This window comes from Leptonychotes weddellii, chromosome 8, assembly GCF_054177405.1.
Source record: "Leptonychotes weddellii isolate Sample4059 chromosome 8, ASM5417740v2, whole genome shotgun sequence".
Classification (NCBI taxonomy): Eukaryota; Metazoa; Chordata; class Mammalia; order Carnivora; family Phocidae; genus Leptonychotes; species Leptonychotes weddellii.
Genome location: NC_138376.1, coordinates 127,915,342 through 127,932,826, shown reverse-complemented (window position 1 = coordinate 127,932,826; position 17,485 = coordinate 127,915,342). Strand labels below are relative to the sequence as shown.

The 17,485-nt window shown below is 36.4% G+C and overlaps 1 protein-coding gene across 1 annotated transcript in view; it reads left to right on the top strand.

Annotated features, from left to right (window-relative positions):
• PDE10A (phosphodiesterase 10A) overlaps positions 1-17,485 on the top strand; it is a 283,739-nt gene that overhangs the window by 105,456 nt on the left and 160,798 nt on the right. The window contains exon 2 of the mRNA XM_081829386.1: positions 8,328-8,456. Within this exon, the coding sequence (XP_081685512.1) occupies positions 8,328-8,456 (129 nt within the window). The remainder of the gene's footprint in view (positions 1-8,327; positions 8,457-17,485) is intronic.

Below are 17,485 nucleotides of genomic sequence, written 5' to 3'. Positions count from 1 at the left end.
AAAAAAAAAAAAAAAAGAAGAGAAGCCTTAAGATGGGACTGAACTGCTGCCATCTCATGATCAGACTTTAATGGATGAGGAATTGCTTCTTATGGATGAGCAAGGAATGTTGTTTCTGAAGATTGAATCTGTTCCTGGTGAAGATGCTGTGAAGATTGTTGAAATGACAACAACGAACTTAGAATATGATAAAAACTTAGTTGATAAAGCACCAGCAGGGTTTGAGAGGATTGGCTCAAATTTTGAAAGAAGTACTTCTGTGGGTAGGTTGCTATTAAACAGAATTGTGTACTGCAGAAAAATCATCTGTGAAAGGAAGAGTCCGTCAATGTGTCCGTCAATGTGACTTCATTGTTGTCTTATTTTTAAAAAATTGACACAACCACCCTAGCCTTCAGCAACCACCACTCTGATCAGTCAGGAGCCTTCAACGTCAAGGCAAAGAAGACCCTCCACCAGCAAAAAGATTATGACTCGCTGAAAGCTCAGATAATGGTTAGCATTTTTTAGCAATAAAGTATTTTTTAATGAAGGTATGTACCTTGTGTTTTTAGACATAACACTAATTGCACTCTTAACAGCCTGCAGTGTAGTGTAAACGTAACTTTTACATGCACTGGGAAGTAAAAAAAATAATAATAATTTGATTCACTTTATTGCAGTATTTGCTTTGTTGCAGTGGTCTGGAACCAAACCCGCAATATCTCCAACTTAGGCCTATAATTACGATTGAAGAAACAGATCAAATTTTTTCAAATCTGTGATTTCATAACAATACTAATTTTTTTTAGTTGCTCACCTCCAGGGGAATGCTACTGAACCAACTCACTTGAAAACTGGTAAATAAAGGGAAACAAATTAAGCATTTATTCTGTCTTATTTATATGACCAAAGAGTCGATGAAGCGAAGTTTCTCTTTGTAATATTTCAGCTAATAAATGAAGATGACATTACAGAATTAGGAAGCCACTCTGTTTAAGCCCTAATGAATTAGTAATTGTTGGATCATAGATGCTACTAATGTCACAAACAGAGAGACAGCCAGATGGTATAAACCTTTTGACAGAAGAACACAGTACCACTTTAAACCACCTCCAGATTCAACCTCAGTTTGTTCAGGTTTCTAGATCTAATTTCAGTCTTCAGGAAATGCAAAGAGCAGATAAACGTGGTAAACACCACCAAAGGGATTCCGTCAGAAAAATACAGACTGTAGAAAAGCATAGAACAAAAGGTATGTTTTCTTCAATAATAAATTATAATGGGGAAAACAAAAGAGATGGAGGGGAACTTATAGGATAAAAGAGACCTAGGAAAAATACCACACAACTCCAGCTGCAGCATATAGACCTTACCTGTGTCTAGGTTCATTTAACCTATTAAAAAAAACATTGAATAATAGAAACTTCAACATTTGGATGTTGATGGTATTAAAACTAATGATTAATTTCTCTGTGGATGTAACACTAACATTTGTGGTTAAAATAGTTTTTGTTTTTTAGAAATATACATTGACATATATGAATGTATTGAAATGATGTATGAGATTGTTTCAAAATTAGAAGAGAGTGAGTAGGGGTAGGGGGGTACAAATGGAAAATATTGGCTATGAGTTGATTATTGTTGAAGCCGGGTGTAGAGGACATGAGAGCCCATTACGTTTGTGTGGTTTTACAGAAAGTTTAAATTTACATACATATATGTGTGTGTGTATCCACACACACACACACACAGTCTCCATCAGAAGAAAACTGAATGTATGTGTTATAGACAGCAGCAACCAAAAGGGTAGTGCCGTGTGCTATTGTGTTACATTATCAATGCTTGCAAGATTTCTGCTGAGATGGGAGAGACTAGCCTCACTTTCCTAGGTTAAAAAAAAGATGAAAAGTGAATGATCATTGATAGTCGTATTTTGTCGCTGATATTTTGCATTACCACGGATTGAAACACAAATGGAGCTAATCCTTTTCATTATGGTCCGGTAATAAGATATTGAAGTAGGAGGTATTGCTGTGGCTTTTATCTATTTGTTTGTCAGTGTCTTGAAGAGAGTTACTCAGCATCAAAATGAAGCTGTTGATCATCTGTTCCACAGGTTGTCAGCTCAGTTACTAGACACACATCGTCTTTACAAAAACATTTATCAGTCTTTCTTCTGCCCTTTTGTACATGCCTTCAGGTCCAGTGCTAAATCTACCCATGACATGTACCACCCTGCTGGTTTTGCTTTGGTTTTATTTAGATTGTAACCTTTCATGGCATTTTCAATGGGCATTGTGAAAATAACGAAATTCATCCAACTGTTTCTACCTCCGTCCGCTCATTCAGTCTGTCAGTATCCTGTGCTTCCCTTCTGTCATCTGGGACTCTGACCCAGCCCCTGCTCCTCAGCATCCCTGCCAGATGTGGGAAAATGAAATAAATGTTGCATAGACAAGAGAATGTAGCTTATTAGTAGAAATGAAGTATTTTAAAATACATTGTTTCAGATGTACATGTTACCTTGGAATCTGTATGATTCATTATATGGATTTTTAGTGGCAAATTTTTAATCATTGGAGGCCAACTGCACTAAGGACAACTCTGGTCTGACCTTATTGCTTTCCTTGGGTTTATTCTCAAAAAAACTAAGTCCTTTTTTTTTTTTTTGACATAAACAAGATGTATAGGCCATGGGAAGCGATGGAAGCATGAAACCAAAGCCAGACAAACACAAAAGACGCATGTTTCGTCATCCATACATGTACTATTTTCCAAGAGTATGGATGATTGTTATTTCAGTATCTTATTCTGGGTTGATCCTGTATTGGCCCAAAGGTTCTTTGCAAAATTGAATGTTAATAGGAAGTAAAAGTGGATAACATGTTAGAAGAAAAGTGAGAGAGATTGCTTTTGATGGCTGAGGATGTTGAGCATACATTAAATGCTAAAATAAAAATGGAAGTTTTAGGGGCTCCTGGCTGGCTCAGTTGGTGGAGCGTGCACCTCTTGATCTTGGGGTTGTGAGTTTGAGCCCCATGTTGGGTGTAGGGTTTACTTAAAAATTAAACCTTTTTAAAAAGGTTTAAAAAAAATGGAAGTTTTAGAAAATTTGGAATTTTAAAGAAATGAAAGTTACAAACCTATGATTTGAGCCTCTAGACAAATTCAAGTATTGGCTTCATACAGGTAAAAAAAAATGGCATTTTGGTACTATTATTAAATGTATCAGGCAAAAATGCTGTCTATGGATTACCTTATTGAATTATTCTAATGACCCTGTGATAGATAGTGTTACTATTCCCATTCAGGTCTCATTCCCAAACAAATAAGAAGCCAGGCTGAGAGAGATGAGGTGCTTTGCCCAGGTTCATGCCCAGGTCAGTAGGTGAGATGAGGAAACTAACTTTTGCCTGTACTTTCAATTACCAGGTCAAACCGCCTCCTACCATTCTCTTGTTGAAGGAGGTAGTGATTTTCTTGAAATATGAATGGTAATTTGGGAAGAAAATTATACTTAGATCTTTTGAGACATTTGAGATATAAAGCTATGTGATACTCTTTGGAATTCTAGTGGAGTTTACAACCAAAATGGTGTATTCGGCATTTCATTCTCTTCTACATACTTAAATCCAGGATTTAATTAATTTTTTTAGTCTAGAAGTTTACTTAGACATCATAACTCATTTATGACTCAATTGATCTTTAAAAATTTAGTTTTGAGTAATTTATACAATGTGTCAAGGAGTGGGGAGTTATGCCCTGCCTTCTAGGGGGCAGAGTATCTACATACATTATTTGGAATTCTTCTGAGTGGAATATTTGTTCTTCTCTATTTATTCAGTCCTTTATTTATATCAGTGTGGACTCCTGGATTATCTTAGTCCATTCAGGCTGCTATAACAAAATACCACAGGCTGGGTGGCTTATAAACAACAGACATTTATTTCTCACCGTTCTGAGGGTGGGAGATCTAAAGTCATTGCACTTGCTTGGTTGGGTGAGGGCCTTCTTTTAGGTCACGGACTTTTTGTATCCTCACATGGCGCAAAGGGTCTAGGGATCTCTGGAGCCAAAGCCTTTGGTAAGGGTTCCACCCTCATGATTTAAGCATTTCCCAGAGGCTGTTACCTACTAATGCCATCACTTTTGGGAATTAGGATTTTAACATTTGAATTTGGAGGGGCAGGACACAAACATTCAGACCGTAGCGTAGCATGGATATTATTTTATTCTTTGGATTATAATCCAGTACTGCTTTATTTTGTTACTCAAATGGTTCCATGTGCAAATCATTGGGAGCTCTTTCAATCAACTTTTATATCCTTTTGACATATGCACTCATTTTGTGTGTTTCATATATACACACTTAGCACTTCCTTACTTTATGGAAACAAGATGCTCCAAGTTCACCTTATATATTTTGTGTACCTGTCCTAGACTCAGCCATTTCTCCAAGTAGCTGTGGTTCCTTTTATTGGAGAGTGGTATTAGAAACCAAGATCTGGCTGCTACGTATACTTGTTGGTCCTGGCATATTGTTGCTTGTAGGTCCTCTCAGCTAACAGAGCAAGGACATGTGTGTGCGTGGCTGACCTGAGTGTACACAGAGTATATCTACCAGTATTTCAATGTTTAGCCGTCTGTATCTGTGTTAAGCTAAATATGAGTTCATACTGACGTGTCAAAGTCTAATCCGTTACCCTATAGATTACTCTAGACTCCTTTTGCTTATCTATAACATCCTACTCTACCATTGAGAAGCCTCATTCATTCCCACCATCTACTTATTTAATTGTTCGGTTTCAATATAAATGAATAGTGGTGTGAGAATTGTTAAACTCTACCTGCCGTAAGATAACTTTATCAACTAGAGTACAATGATTCCGTGGAGTTTCTTTTGCTTTTAGTCTTACAGATTCCATTCATTTCTTTCTTTCTTTCTTTTTTTTTTTTAAGATTTTATTTATTTATTTGAAAGAGAGAGAGACAGTGAGAGAGGGAAAACAAGCAGGGGGAATGGGAGAGGGAAGAGCAGACTTCCCACTGAGCAGATTCCACTCATTTCTAAAGTTACTCAGGTCAGCACCTTATCCCCCACCTCCTTCAGTAAGGTTGTTTTATACATTTGTCATACATTTAGATTCTTGTGCCATATCCTGCCTTCCATTCTGGGGTAGCCTGACTTTCTAAATGATTTCTTAAAATTTTACAACATCTGTGGGTTTTGACAAATACATAATGTCACTTACTCACCATTATAGTATCATATGGGATAGTTTCACCACCATAAAAGATGTGCTGTGCTTCAGCCATTCAGTCTTAATCCCTTCCCCTCAAACATCTAGCAACCAATGATCTTTTTACTCTCGCTGTAGTTTTGCCTTTTCCAGAATGTTGTAATTGCAGTTACACAATATACAGCCTTTTCATGTTCGCTTTTTGCACTTAGCAATATGCATTTAAGCCTAATCCATGTTTTTCATGGCTTGTTAGCTCATTTCTCTCTTTTTTAAAAAAGATTTTTATTTATTTATCAGAGAGAGAGAGAGAATGTGCACGCCCACAAGCAGGGGGGAGGGGCAAAGGAAGAAAGAGTGGATCATGACCTGAGCCAAAGGCAGATGCTTAACAGACTGAGCCACCCAGGCACCCTTCATTAGCTTATTTCTCTTTATTGCTAAATAATATTTAATTGTATGGATATCCCACAACTTGTGTATTCACTTGCCTATTGCAGGACATTTTTGGTACTTTAAGTTTTGTATAGTAATGAATAAAGCTGCTGTGAACATTGACATGCAGGTTTTTGTGTGGACGTAAGTCTTCAAGTCAGTTGAGTAAATAGTTAGTAGTGTGATTGCTAGGTCATATTGTAAGATTATAGTTAGCTTTATTAGAAACTGCCAAACAGTCTTCCAGAGTAACTCCCATTTTGCATTCTTATTAGCAGCAAATGAGAATTTTTGGTGCTGCATATCCTTGCCAAAATTGACAGTCAGTTTTCGGATATTAGCCATTCTAATAGGCATGTAGTGGAATCTCATTTTTGTTTTAACTTCAGTTCACTAATGACAGATGAGCATCTTTTCGTATGCTCATTTATCATATCTGTATCTTCTTTGATGACATGTGTTCAGATCTTTGACTCATTTTTAATTGGGTTATCTTCTTGTTGAGTTTTAAGTGTTCTTTGTGTATTTTAGACACAAGTCCTTTAATCTGATATGGAATATGGCAAGCAGGACTTGTATAATCATGCACTAAGATGAAATGAGATGACAAGGGGGATGAGTCAGTTATGACTTTATATTTCCAGCCTGGGTCTCTGGGAAAATGGAGAGTACCAGTAGCAGAGAGAGTAAAGCTGAGAGTTGAAATCACTTTGGGAGGATGTGGGATGGAGATGACTCACTTAATTTTGAGGCAAGATGGAAGAATACCCAAGAACTGGAGATGAAAAAGATATTACAATTCTTGATTCAGATTTTGCTGTCATCATTATAGATTATGGAAGAGGAGAGGTAAGGAGCAAATCAGAAGTTAGGATAAGAACAATACAGTGTTGTGTCACAAAAGTGATGAAGTTTTAAGAGGGAATCAAATGTCAGCTATGAAAGACTGAAGGACATGATTGAAGAGAATGGGAAGTTCTCATTGTCTATCTTCTTGAAGGTCAAATCAGCTATTAGTTTACTTCAATATCCTGTGCCTTTTGTATCTGAGGACTGTAATTTACTCTGTCAGGAGAACTCTGTCTTACTTTATTCAGGCTTTTATCTTTAGCACCTTGTAGAATTTCTCAAATTGAATTTTACATCACTGGAGGTCTTTTGCCACATGAGCACAGATGGGGGTCTTATTTTTCTTTTATCTAGTACAACTATATAATTATATATCCATATCTGTCTATCTATAGTTTAAATTGACTGTGGAAGTACTGGATTCATTGAAAAAAATTATTTGCCTTCTCAACTTACCATTCTCTTGAAGAATCCTAACAGTTGTGACTTTAGTCCCCTACAGAACTAATTAACATGTGTTAATTGTGTGGCTGGTCTGGTGGTGGGAACATGCAGCCTGTTCCCTGGAGTCATAAAGATAGGCTTCCTTTTCTTCTTTTCTGCCTCTGAAAGGACAATTTTCTGCTTCCTTTTTTACCTGACTATCCCGAAGGATGGTAGTAATTTACTGAATAATTCACAGAGAGGATATAACAGTAAAAATAATTGCCATCACGGAGTAATAATTATTGATAGCCTGTTCGTGATTTGGAGTTGTCTAATGAATGGCATACCCACATGAAGTGCCTGTTTCGAAACACATGATTTTATATGTTCAACATGAAAATGTGTAGAAGTGCTGTGTTTGAAAATCCTATGTATATTTAACAGTTGTTATTAGACTGAAATATATTTCAGTGAAACTGATTGCTTACATGGAATATGAATGGACAAATGTCAATTACTCTGAGCTGAATACTAGTTTTATCACCGGATTCAGTGCCCCTGAGAGAAAGGAGAATTTGTGCTGTAAACAGTGAAAGATAGGAATCTATTCAGTAAACACTGTTTTAGCACCTGAAGTGTACCAGCACTGTATTCTCCTGTTCGCTTCTCTGGCTAGAGTTTCACTTACCTTGCGAATTAAAGCTATGGTAACTATTTACAGGAAGGTCTGAGTACTTTGTAGGGCTTACCTTTACAGCACTGAAATGCACCATTGCCTCCAGGACAACCCTGGGATCTGCTCTTGGAAAACAGCTGTCACGTGATACAATGTCTATAGTTTAAAACTGCTAAAGATTTAACCTTTGTCTTTTTTACTATTTTTTCATAGTAGCAAAATATACATAACATAAAATTTGCCACTTTAACCACTTCAAGTCTATAATTCAGTGGCAGTAATTATACTCGCAACATGTACAATAACCATTACCTCTGTCCACGTCTAAAACTTGGCCTTCACCCAAAACAGAATTCTGTACCTATTAAGCCATAATTCCCATGCTTCCCTCCCTCAGCTCACTGTAACTGCTAATCTGCTCTGTCCCTATGAAGTTGCCTATTCTAGATATTTCATGTAAGTGGAATCATACAATAATCATCCCTTGTGTCTGGCTTTTTTTAACTTACCATATTGTTTTCAAGGTTCCTCCATGTTGTAACATGTATCTGAACTTAAGTCTTCTTCATGGATGAATAATATTCCATTGTATGTGTATATATCTTTACATTCATTTTCTATCTTAAATCAATCTTAGCATAATGTGTCATTTTTCTATATTTTTGATGCTTATGAAGGTGTCATCTAGGTTAATTTTATTCTTTCTAATTCTTTTACAGGTTTGACAGATGAAAAAGTGAAGGCATATCTTTCTCTTCATCCCCAGGTGTTAGACGAATTTGTATCTGAAAGTGTTAGTGCAGAGACTGTAGAAAAATGGCTGAAGAGGAAAAACAACAAACCAGAAGGTAAGATCTTATTCAGATTGAGTGTGGATTATTTTCTAGTTTATAGTGACAAGAAAACTGCTGGAAAGTAACATATAAAGTAGACAAAATTGGCATTTTAATTCTGTAAAAGTTTTATTCTGTTTAAAAAGATAAAATAAGTTAGAATGAGGGGAAATAAATAAAGTCCTTGACTCAAAAAAACTTGCAAAGAACTTTTGAAAATTTATTTAGACATGACCATATTGAAAATGCAGAAGTCAATATTAGACTTGATTTTATTTAATGATTGTTATTAATGATTGCACAATGTTCTTTGTATTTCAAAAATATATTTATATTATTACCTTTTACAAAAAGAAGTCTTTAAACAATTTTTCTATGGACACAGTAGGTAATTTGCATTAGATGCTTTGTTCACACTCATGAACTTAAGATGCTGTTATATTTATAAAAAAAAGAAATGTGGGCTTGAAGGGGATGTGAAGTGAAATAAATTTCCCTCCATGTTGAATATGTATTAATGTATTGGATTTGATTGGATTTGAATATTTTAGTATGGTTTTAATTTTAAATGAATCTATATTTGGCTAAATAGAACTTCTTATTTCTATGAATATTCTTCTTATAGTAGAAAATTATGTTACATGATTTTAACTATATGAAGAACTTTTATGTTAAAAACAAAAATACATGCTATTTTTCTGGAAATTTATTTAGTGTAACAAAATGCTATAAAGCTTAAAAATGCCGGTAGTTTAAAAATGATCACTATAAAATGTTATGCTGTTAGAACTGTGGTACTAGTATGCTGCTTGGAGCTGATTTTCCTCCGTTTTCAAAGTTTCTGTAATTTTCTGACATAATTTTTATATTAAAGAGATAAATATTTCCAGAAGAGAGCTTTTGGTGTCAAGGCACAAATTAGATTTTAGAGTACATGTGTGGGCGCCTGGGTGGCTCAGTTGGTTAAACATCCGACTCTTGATCTCAGCTCAGGTCTTGATCTCAAGGTCGTGCATTTGAGCCCCTCATTGGGCTCCATGCGCCCACTTAAAGTAAAGTACATGTGCATGAGTATGTGTGTGTGTGTTTATGGATTGAGAGGGAGGGGTAAGGGAGAGGGAGAGAGAAATATAAACACGTCAGAGAAATGTATTCTTTTCAAAACAACCATAACATTTAATATTAAAAACAAAGCTTGAAATGGCATATCTCAGTTATTACAAACCTCAAACATTTGAAAACAATTGAGATGTTTGGCACTTTCAAAAGTATGACTGCATTGTGCTTTAGGCACATCATATAAAGATGCAGATTTCAACTTGCTATGTAATGATGGATCATGATATAGTGTAAGAATAAAGGATATTGGTGAGGTAGGAAACTGAGGATAGGTCCTAGAAAATGAAAAAATCTGCATACTCTTTTAATGTTACAATGATAGTTAACTCTTAGATTTTTATAAATATTTGAATGTGTCATTCCTTATCTTTCAAATCTGTTTTCTGTATTAGTTAATCAAATAATACCTTAAACTGTTGAGTACTTATACTCAAGAGTTAAATGATTATTAAGAATAGCTGAGTGTAACTGAAGCAATGCTCAGTTATACCTGAAGAAAAACTTGTGGTTGGACGGAGATGATCTGGCTGGTGGCCCTGCAGAGGGCTACAGATGGTTGCAGGGATCAGGAACAAAAAGAGTTTGAATGAGGTGTGACTTGGGGCTTCCAAGCTGGTGGTGGGGACACACACAGCACAAGGATGCAGACAGCTTGCAGTGCAAGTGCAAACCGGAGTCTTTCATTCTACCACTGCAGCCTGGTGGGACCCTGTCACCCCTTCTTCCCAGGGAGTTTATCACGAGAATGTATCTCAAGACATCCACTTTATGTTCAGTGAGATTCTGTAGCGCAGCCCTTGCAGAGGGTGTAGGAACGAGGTGTAGCACGAATCTTGTGTGAATGGCATCGCCCAGTTTTCTTTGAAATACAGAAAGCCAGCTAAATATCTTTATTTCATTTATGTAATTATGGATTAAGATAGTGGTCAGTTGAAGCATTTTGTTTCTTTTCCCTTGCTCCCTCCTCATTATTTTTTTAAAAATTGTGTTTTCCTCAACTAGGCCTTATTCTCCTTCCAAATTGCTCCATTGAAAATGTTTTGAGGAAGGACATCTTTGTGGACAGGGTTTTTAGGGAGTGTTTCCGTTTCCATGGCGGACCCAGGAACAAAGTGTGACAGCTAGAAGTTCTGGGAGAATAGTTTGTTGAAAATGAGTGGGACAGGCCTATCCAGATTATTTCATTTTGTGTCAGTTTAGTAAAAGAAAATGAACCAAGGAAAACTGTGCTGGAGTAAATAACTTGCACAATGCTTTATACAGTATAAGTACTCACTAAACATTTATTTTATTTCTTTTTTAACCACTGATAAGCCAGCCTCATGTGGAAATGATCTACACTGTGGGGGAAATTGTGTAATGGTATATTCTGTTTAGAGAAAGATCATGTTTGAAAATTCAGATTTATTAAGCAAATGAATAATGGGATGATTATTTGCATTAAAAATTATGTTTGCTTTTAAAATGGCCAACTTTCACACTGCTTGTGTTTTTTTAATGATGACGTCATACTGTTAAAAAAGCTAGTTTTTCTTCATTCATTTAGTATTTTATTGAGCACCTACTCACTTAGTGCACAGAGCCAAAATGCTGAAGAAGTGGAGAATGCGTGGCATGTTTTAGTTGAACTGTGGCAGTATTTACAATGCATCAGTATTGGGTGACCATAGAGCAGTTGTCATTTCCAAGGAATTTCACGTATATCAACCCTTTACGTCTGATTACAACAAGTGAAGATAAGGCAGTCTGGTCATTTGGTAGATTTTGAAATTGCACTGAGGGGAGCTAAAGGATCTCTGGAGGTCCAGCATCTGGTTCTTGACAGTCCCCAGACAGTGACTCTGAGCTGACAGTGACTGAAGGGCGTAGACTGTGGGAGTCATGGTTATGTTTGTGTCCCTTACCAACAACACGCCTGATGCATGGTGGAGGGGTTCGCTAAACATTTCTGAATGAACGAATAAATAGATGGAACCTATCTAACTAAGTTAGATTGTCAACCTCCAGGTGAACCTCTGTTCTTCACTTGGTTTTCATATTGTGCCTGATACCGGAACTACTCGTATGCTCTTCTTATCTCCCCACTACTCGTTTAAAAGCTTCTTGAGGGAAGGGGTTATGTAATAACGTAGTTTTAAATCCCTCAAGGTACCTTGTCTTTCATGTTTTCAGCAAACTATGTGTGAAGCACGGTTGAGGTACTCAATGGTTATGTTTCTGAGGAGCTTGCAGTCAAACAAATAGAGGAAGAGAGTAGTCCTTCTGGTTAGTCTGACAGTGAGGTCGAGCATAGACCAGGCTGGAGTCTCTGAGCCAGAGTGGGCTGTGGGGGGGTCCACATCACAGTGGATCACTCTGCTTTGTGTTGACAGAGAAAGGGGGTTGGGAAAGGGTGAACCACCACATGTCTTCAGAGATTTAAATTTCTGAAGTCTTTACTGTTACTGTTTTCGGTTTAATTTTATTGCTTTTATAGCACTTGCATTTTAAATGCATAAAGTTCTATCTGTAGTTGTGAGGCAGATTGCCTTTTGAAGGTGGACCTCTGATCCTGAATTCTACATTTGACAGGCCCAGCTGGCATGCATCAGGCCTCCGATTACTAAACTATTTAACGTCTACACAAGTATCAAGGTGTAAATATAAAATTAATCAATAAACATTAGGAGATGGTGAATCTTGTGACAACATCCTAAGATGGAATACAGTTTTACATCCCTAATGCCATTTCAGTATTTCAGTTATGTTCAGGGAGGATCATGAATTACCTTGACAATCAGCAATGTCCCCTTTTGGCTTCTAATGTAAAAAACTGTTAGTGGACAATGCTGGTGATATCAGAAGGGGTGTGTGAAGAAGTGAGAACGTTGGAAGTCGGTATACTATATTTGGCATCTTCTGGTATTAGAATAACATTTAAATACATGGATTTTGTTTACAATCCCCAAAATGTAACTGTGATACTCATATTCTAAAGGGAAGCTGTTTGGCATTCAAGAGAGTGATTGATTGAACCCAGATCATTTAAGAATTATGAGTAGCAGTGTCATCTTTTATGTCTAATGATTTCTATTATTGTGTTTATATATCTAAAATATTAAATAGCAGACCCTATCACTATCAGTGTACCTATAAATGCCCAATAATAATGAAAATATGGGTACTGTCAACTGCCTTAAATATTTTCAACAAATACATGAATGTTTTCTTTTTTTACTCAAAGAATATAGTTACTATGTATTTTTCACCTCTCCATGATTATAGAGATGGAATAATTTTCATTCAAATAAAACTACTAAATATTTCATACCTAAAATTAGTGAGATTTAAATCATGCCCCCTAAACCTACTATATGCAGCCTGAAATGAAGATTAAATAGCATTTGTCTGCTTAGTATATAACAGATGTTTTCTGTGCTCGTATTTATAATGTGGTGGGATTTTAAATAATGGGGCACAAATTACTTTTCCAAAACATGCAGTGTTAGAAGATTTTAGTAAGTAGGACAATAAAAATTATGTGTTAACTGTTAATATATATCATGAATAAGGAAAAAAATCATTGAAATGGTTTACTTGGAACTTCATTTTGGGCACTTTCTTTTCCTTGAAATTGCTTCATCTCAAATATGGAAATTACATTTTCACATAGAAATTTCATATCTCTTTCTTTTCTTTCTTTTTTCTTTTTTGGAATGGAAATAAAATGTGTTGAATGCCTTGTTTGAATTATAAATAAATGTAATTCACAATCTGGTAACTGGAAGGGGAATAAAGTTTATTTGCAAAGAGTTACTTGATGTATTCCATTAATTCTGATAATTGTTCATATTATTGCAAAGATGTATCTTAATATATTCTTTCTTGAGAGTGTTTGGGCTCTGTAGCAATCTTATCAAGTTGATTGGGATTTTGATAACTTTAAAGATTAATTCAGATCATCACAAATGTTGTTAGTAATTATGAAACTAATTCAAACAATTTTAATAGCTTTGTTACAAGCTAGATTGATTTCTGAAGCAGTTTTTCTAGTGTCTATAAAGTTCCTATCAGTGGTAGCTATTATTTGTACATTCAACGTCATTACTACATTTCCTAAGTTAAAGTTTTGTTTATAAGTGATTTTAATGAATGAAAATATTAGGAGCTAATGGATTTTTGAAAATACTTTGTTTTCATTGGTGTTTCTTTTTATACAAGTTGTATTTTCTAATTGCACATGTAGTTGAAAAAGATGCTTAATTTAAAATCATTGAGTCTATTTAGGGGCACCTGGGTGGCTCAGTCATTAAGCGTCTGCCTTCGGCTCAGGTCATGATCCTGGGATCCCAGGTCCTGGGATCGAGCCCCACGTCAGGCTCCCTGCTCAGCGGGAAGCCTGCTTCTCCCTCTTCCTCTGCCACTCCCACTGCTTGTGCTCTCCAGCTCTCTCTCTGTCAAATAAATAAATAAAATCTTAAAAAAAATTAAATAAAATCATTGAATCTATTTAATAGAATTCCTTTCAGCATTTAAAATTTTGTTTCACTTAACACAGATTTGAAAACTAAAATGAAAACTTGTGAGATGAGTGGTATAACCATTTCTGTTTTTTTTCAATCTACTCCTTAAAAGCTTCTGAAGGTTTAACAGTGATCCAGATTATTTGATTAAAGATTGAATAATAATTTCTAGAAACATACATTTGAGTGGCCAGGTTGTAGCTAGAATATGAGCAAATAGTACTCATTTCTCTAGCTAGTCATTCAGTATGCTGACTAACAAATATTTCTTGAGTCCCTACTATGGAAATATAATTGGAGAACAAGGAATATAAACTTGTTCCCTTGAAGGTCACTTTCTGATAGGAGAAGACAAATAATAAACACATAATCACAGAATAAGTTTATTTCAGGATTTGTTGCTGGTATATTTGAAAACATCCACCATAATATAGCAAACAGAAATTTTTAGTAGAATTAAATTTGCTTGAGATTTTAAGATTCACATTGTTTTTAGCCAGTCAGATGGGTCCTTGTATTAAGCACATATGTCTGTCTATTTGCTGTGTCCTGGTTCCCTGTGAGTCACAGGAGCCATATTTCTTGTGTTTACTGCCCTTGAAGGATTTATAATCTTCTGGTGTGGAAAGAAGGTGAGAACCTGTGAGAATACAGCAACCAAGGCTGTGTAATCCAGTGTTGAGTGGTGTGGTGTGGGTTTTCAAGACAATGCTGGGAGAACTGAGGACACCAAGAGGTATGAAAATTGAGACAGCTTTTTGTAGGAATTGGTTCTTCATCCAGGCCACTGATTCTCAAAGTGTGATTCCCCACACAAACATGGACATCACTTGGGAACTAGTTAGAAATGCCATTGGCCTTATCTTACTTAAGACCCCTGGAATCAGAAACTCCTACAGTGGGGCCTATAGTCTGTGTTTTGACAAGCCCTTCCAGGTAATTCTAGTGCAAACTCACCTTTGAGAACCACTGTCCTGGGCATTGGAGGCCTATGGAAGAGCAAACGAGGTCCTGGGTTGGCTGGGGGAGCAGTAGGATCAAAAGCAGGGCTGCAGGGCTTGCTGTGATTTACTTCTAGGTTAGCCTGGAGAGGAGGGAGGGTTTGGTATGGGAAATTCTGCATAGAAGCAATTTGATAGAAGGCAGGGTGGTTGAAAGCAAGGGGTGAACCCAACAGGTCAACGCAAGCAGCGGTTGGTTAAGATGAATATGCTCGGTCACACTCCCCCACCTTTTTTTAAGTTTTCAGACTTTTGTTTATTTGCTTTTGTTGTACTGGCAATTTTGATATATTGGGGAATAGTTTTGCTATGGATTTCATATCTTGAAAATATTTTTCTTATTTTAAGAATGGAAGAAGATAGTGTTAAAATTTTTTCTTTCTACTCTCATTTTAACTGGTTATTCATGTTCTGCATTGACTGTAATAGGAAAAGTGTCGGCGGGGGGAGATTAGAGTTTGGAACTCTATCCATCCAAAATAGGTGTTTTAATTGATAGCTTCATTAAAGTATGGTGAGTTGCAGAACAGGATATATTACAATCTTTTACAAGATAATAATCATATATAATTGTGTAGACAAAGAGCTAGTAAAATATATATCATTGTGGTTGTTTCTGGATTTGGGGGATTTACAGGGAAGTTTATATTCTTTTTTTTTTTTTTTAAAGATTTTATTTATTTATTTGAGAGAGAGAGAATGAGATAGAGCATGAGAGGGAGGAGGGTCAGAGGGAGAAGCAGACTCCCTGCTGAGCAGGGAGCCTGATGCGGGACTCGATCCCAGGACTCCAGGATCATGACCTGAGCCGAAGGCAGTCGCTTAACCAACTGAGCCACCCAGGCGCCCGGGAAGTTTATATTCTTATATATGTTGCTTTTTTAATAAAAAAAATAGAGTAAACATTTCAAGAAACTTCTGGAGTTTTTCTCGTAGGGAAAGTTTTCCCCAGGTTTCAATAATTCTAATGTAGTTTAAACCATTATCCTCTGCTTGTTTGGCTGCTTTTCCATCGCAAGGGATAATAAACAATGTATATTCACTAATCCCTTACTGGCTTTTTTCTGCATTTTGCTTCTCCCCTCATAATATGTTATCATTGGTCATTTAGATTGTTACATAGGAAGTTGGTGGCTGAAATGCGGTCTAGAAAAATACACAGCTCACTTTCTGTCCCAGAGTCATCATTTTAGTTTAAAATTAATTCATTTTACTAAAATTTGCCAACTATCTACTATGTGCTTAGCATTTGTTAAGTATTGGACATGAATTCAGTTGTAATGGAACTTACTGTTTCTTTTTAAGATTTTATTTATTTATTTATTTATTTGACAGAGAGAGACAGAGCGAGAGAGGGAACACAAGCAGGGGGAGTGGGAGAGGGAGAAGCAGGCCCCCCGCTGAGCAGGGAGCCCGATGCAGGGCTCGATCCCAGGACCCTGGGATCATGACCTGAGCCGAAGGCAGACGCTTAACGACTGAGCCACCCAGGCGCCCCATGAACTTACTGTTTCTAAAGGGGGCAAAAAAGAGTAAGAAATTCTAAGGTTTATTCTCTTAGTGACTTTCAATTATTCTATACAGCAATGTTAACTATAGTCACCATGTTGTACATTATATCCTCAGTACTTATTTGTCTTATAATTTGAAGTTTGTAACTTTTGACCAGTTTTACCCAGTCTCCCCACCCTAGATAAATTATATAATATGCTAAGGTTGAAAGTATTTCCTCTAAGATCAGGAACAAGACAAGGGTGCCCACTCTCGCCACTCCTATTTGACATGGTACTGAAAGTCCTAGCCTGAGCAGTCAGGCAAGAAAAAGAAATAAAAGGCATCAGAATTGGAAACAAAGAAGTAAAATGTCTCTATTTGCAGATGACAGGATTTTACATACAGAAGATCCTAAAGACCTCCACCAAAAAATTGTTAGATCTTATCAATGAAGTCAGTATAGTTGCAGGATACAAAATTAACATACAAAAATCAGTACTGTTTCTGTACACAAAGAATAAATTATCTGAAAAAGAAATAAAGTGGTTTCATTTACAGTAGTATCAAAAACAATAAAATTAGGAATACATTGGGAATACAATACTTAGGAGTACATTTACTTGAGGTGAAAGATCGCTAGTATGAAAACTACAGGACTTTGATGAAAGAAATTGAGGAACGCACAAGTAAATGGAGAGGTATCCTGTATTCACAGGTTGGAAGAATTAATATTGTTAAAATGTCAATACTACCATCAGAGAAAGTCATGTATCATATGACCTCACTGATATGAGGAATTCTTAATCTCAGGAAACAAACTGAGGGTTGCTGAAGTGGTGGGGGGTGGGAGGGATGGGGTGGCTGGGTGATAGACACTGGGGAGGGTATGTACTATGGTGAGCGATGTGAATTGTGCAAGACTGTTGAA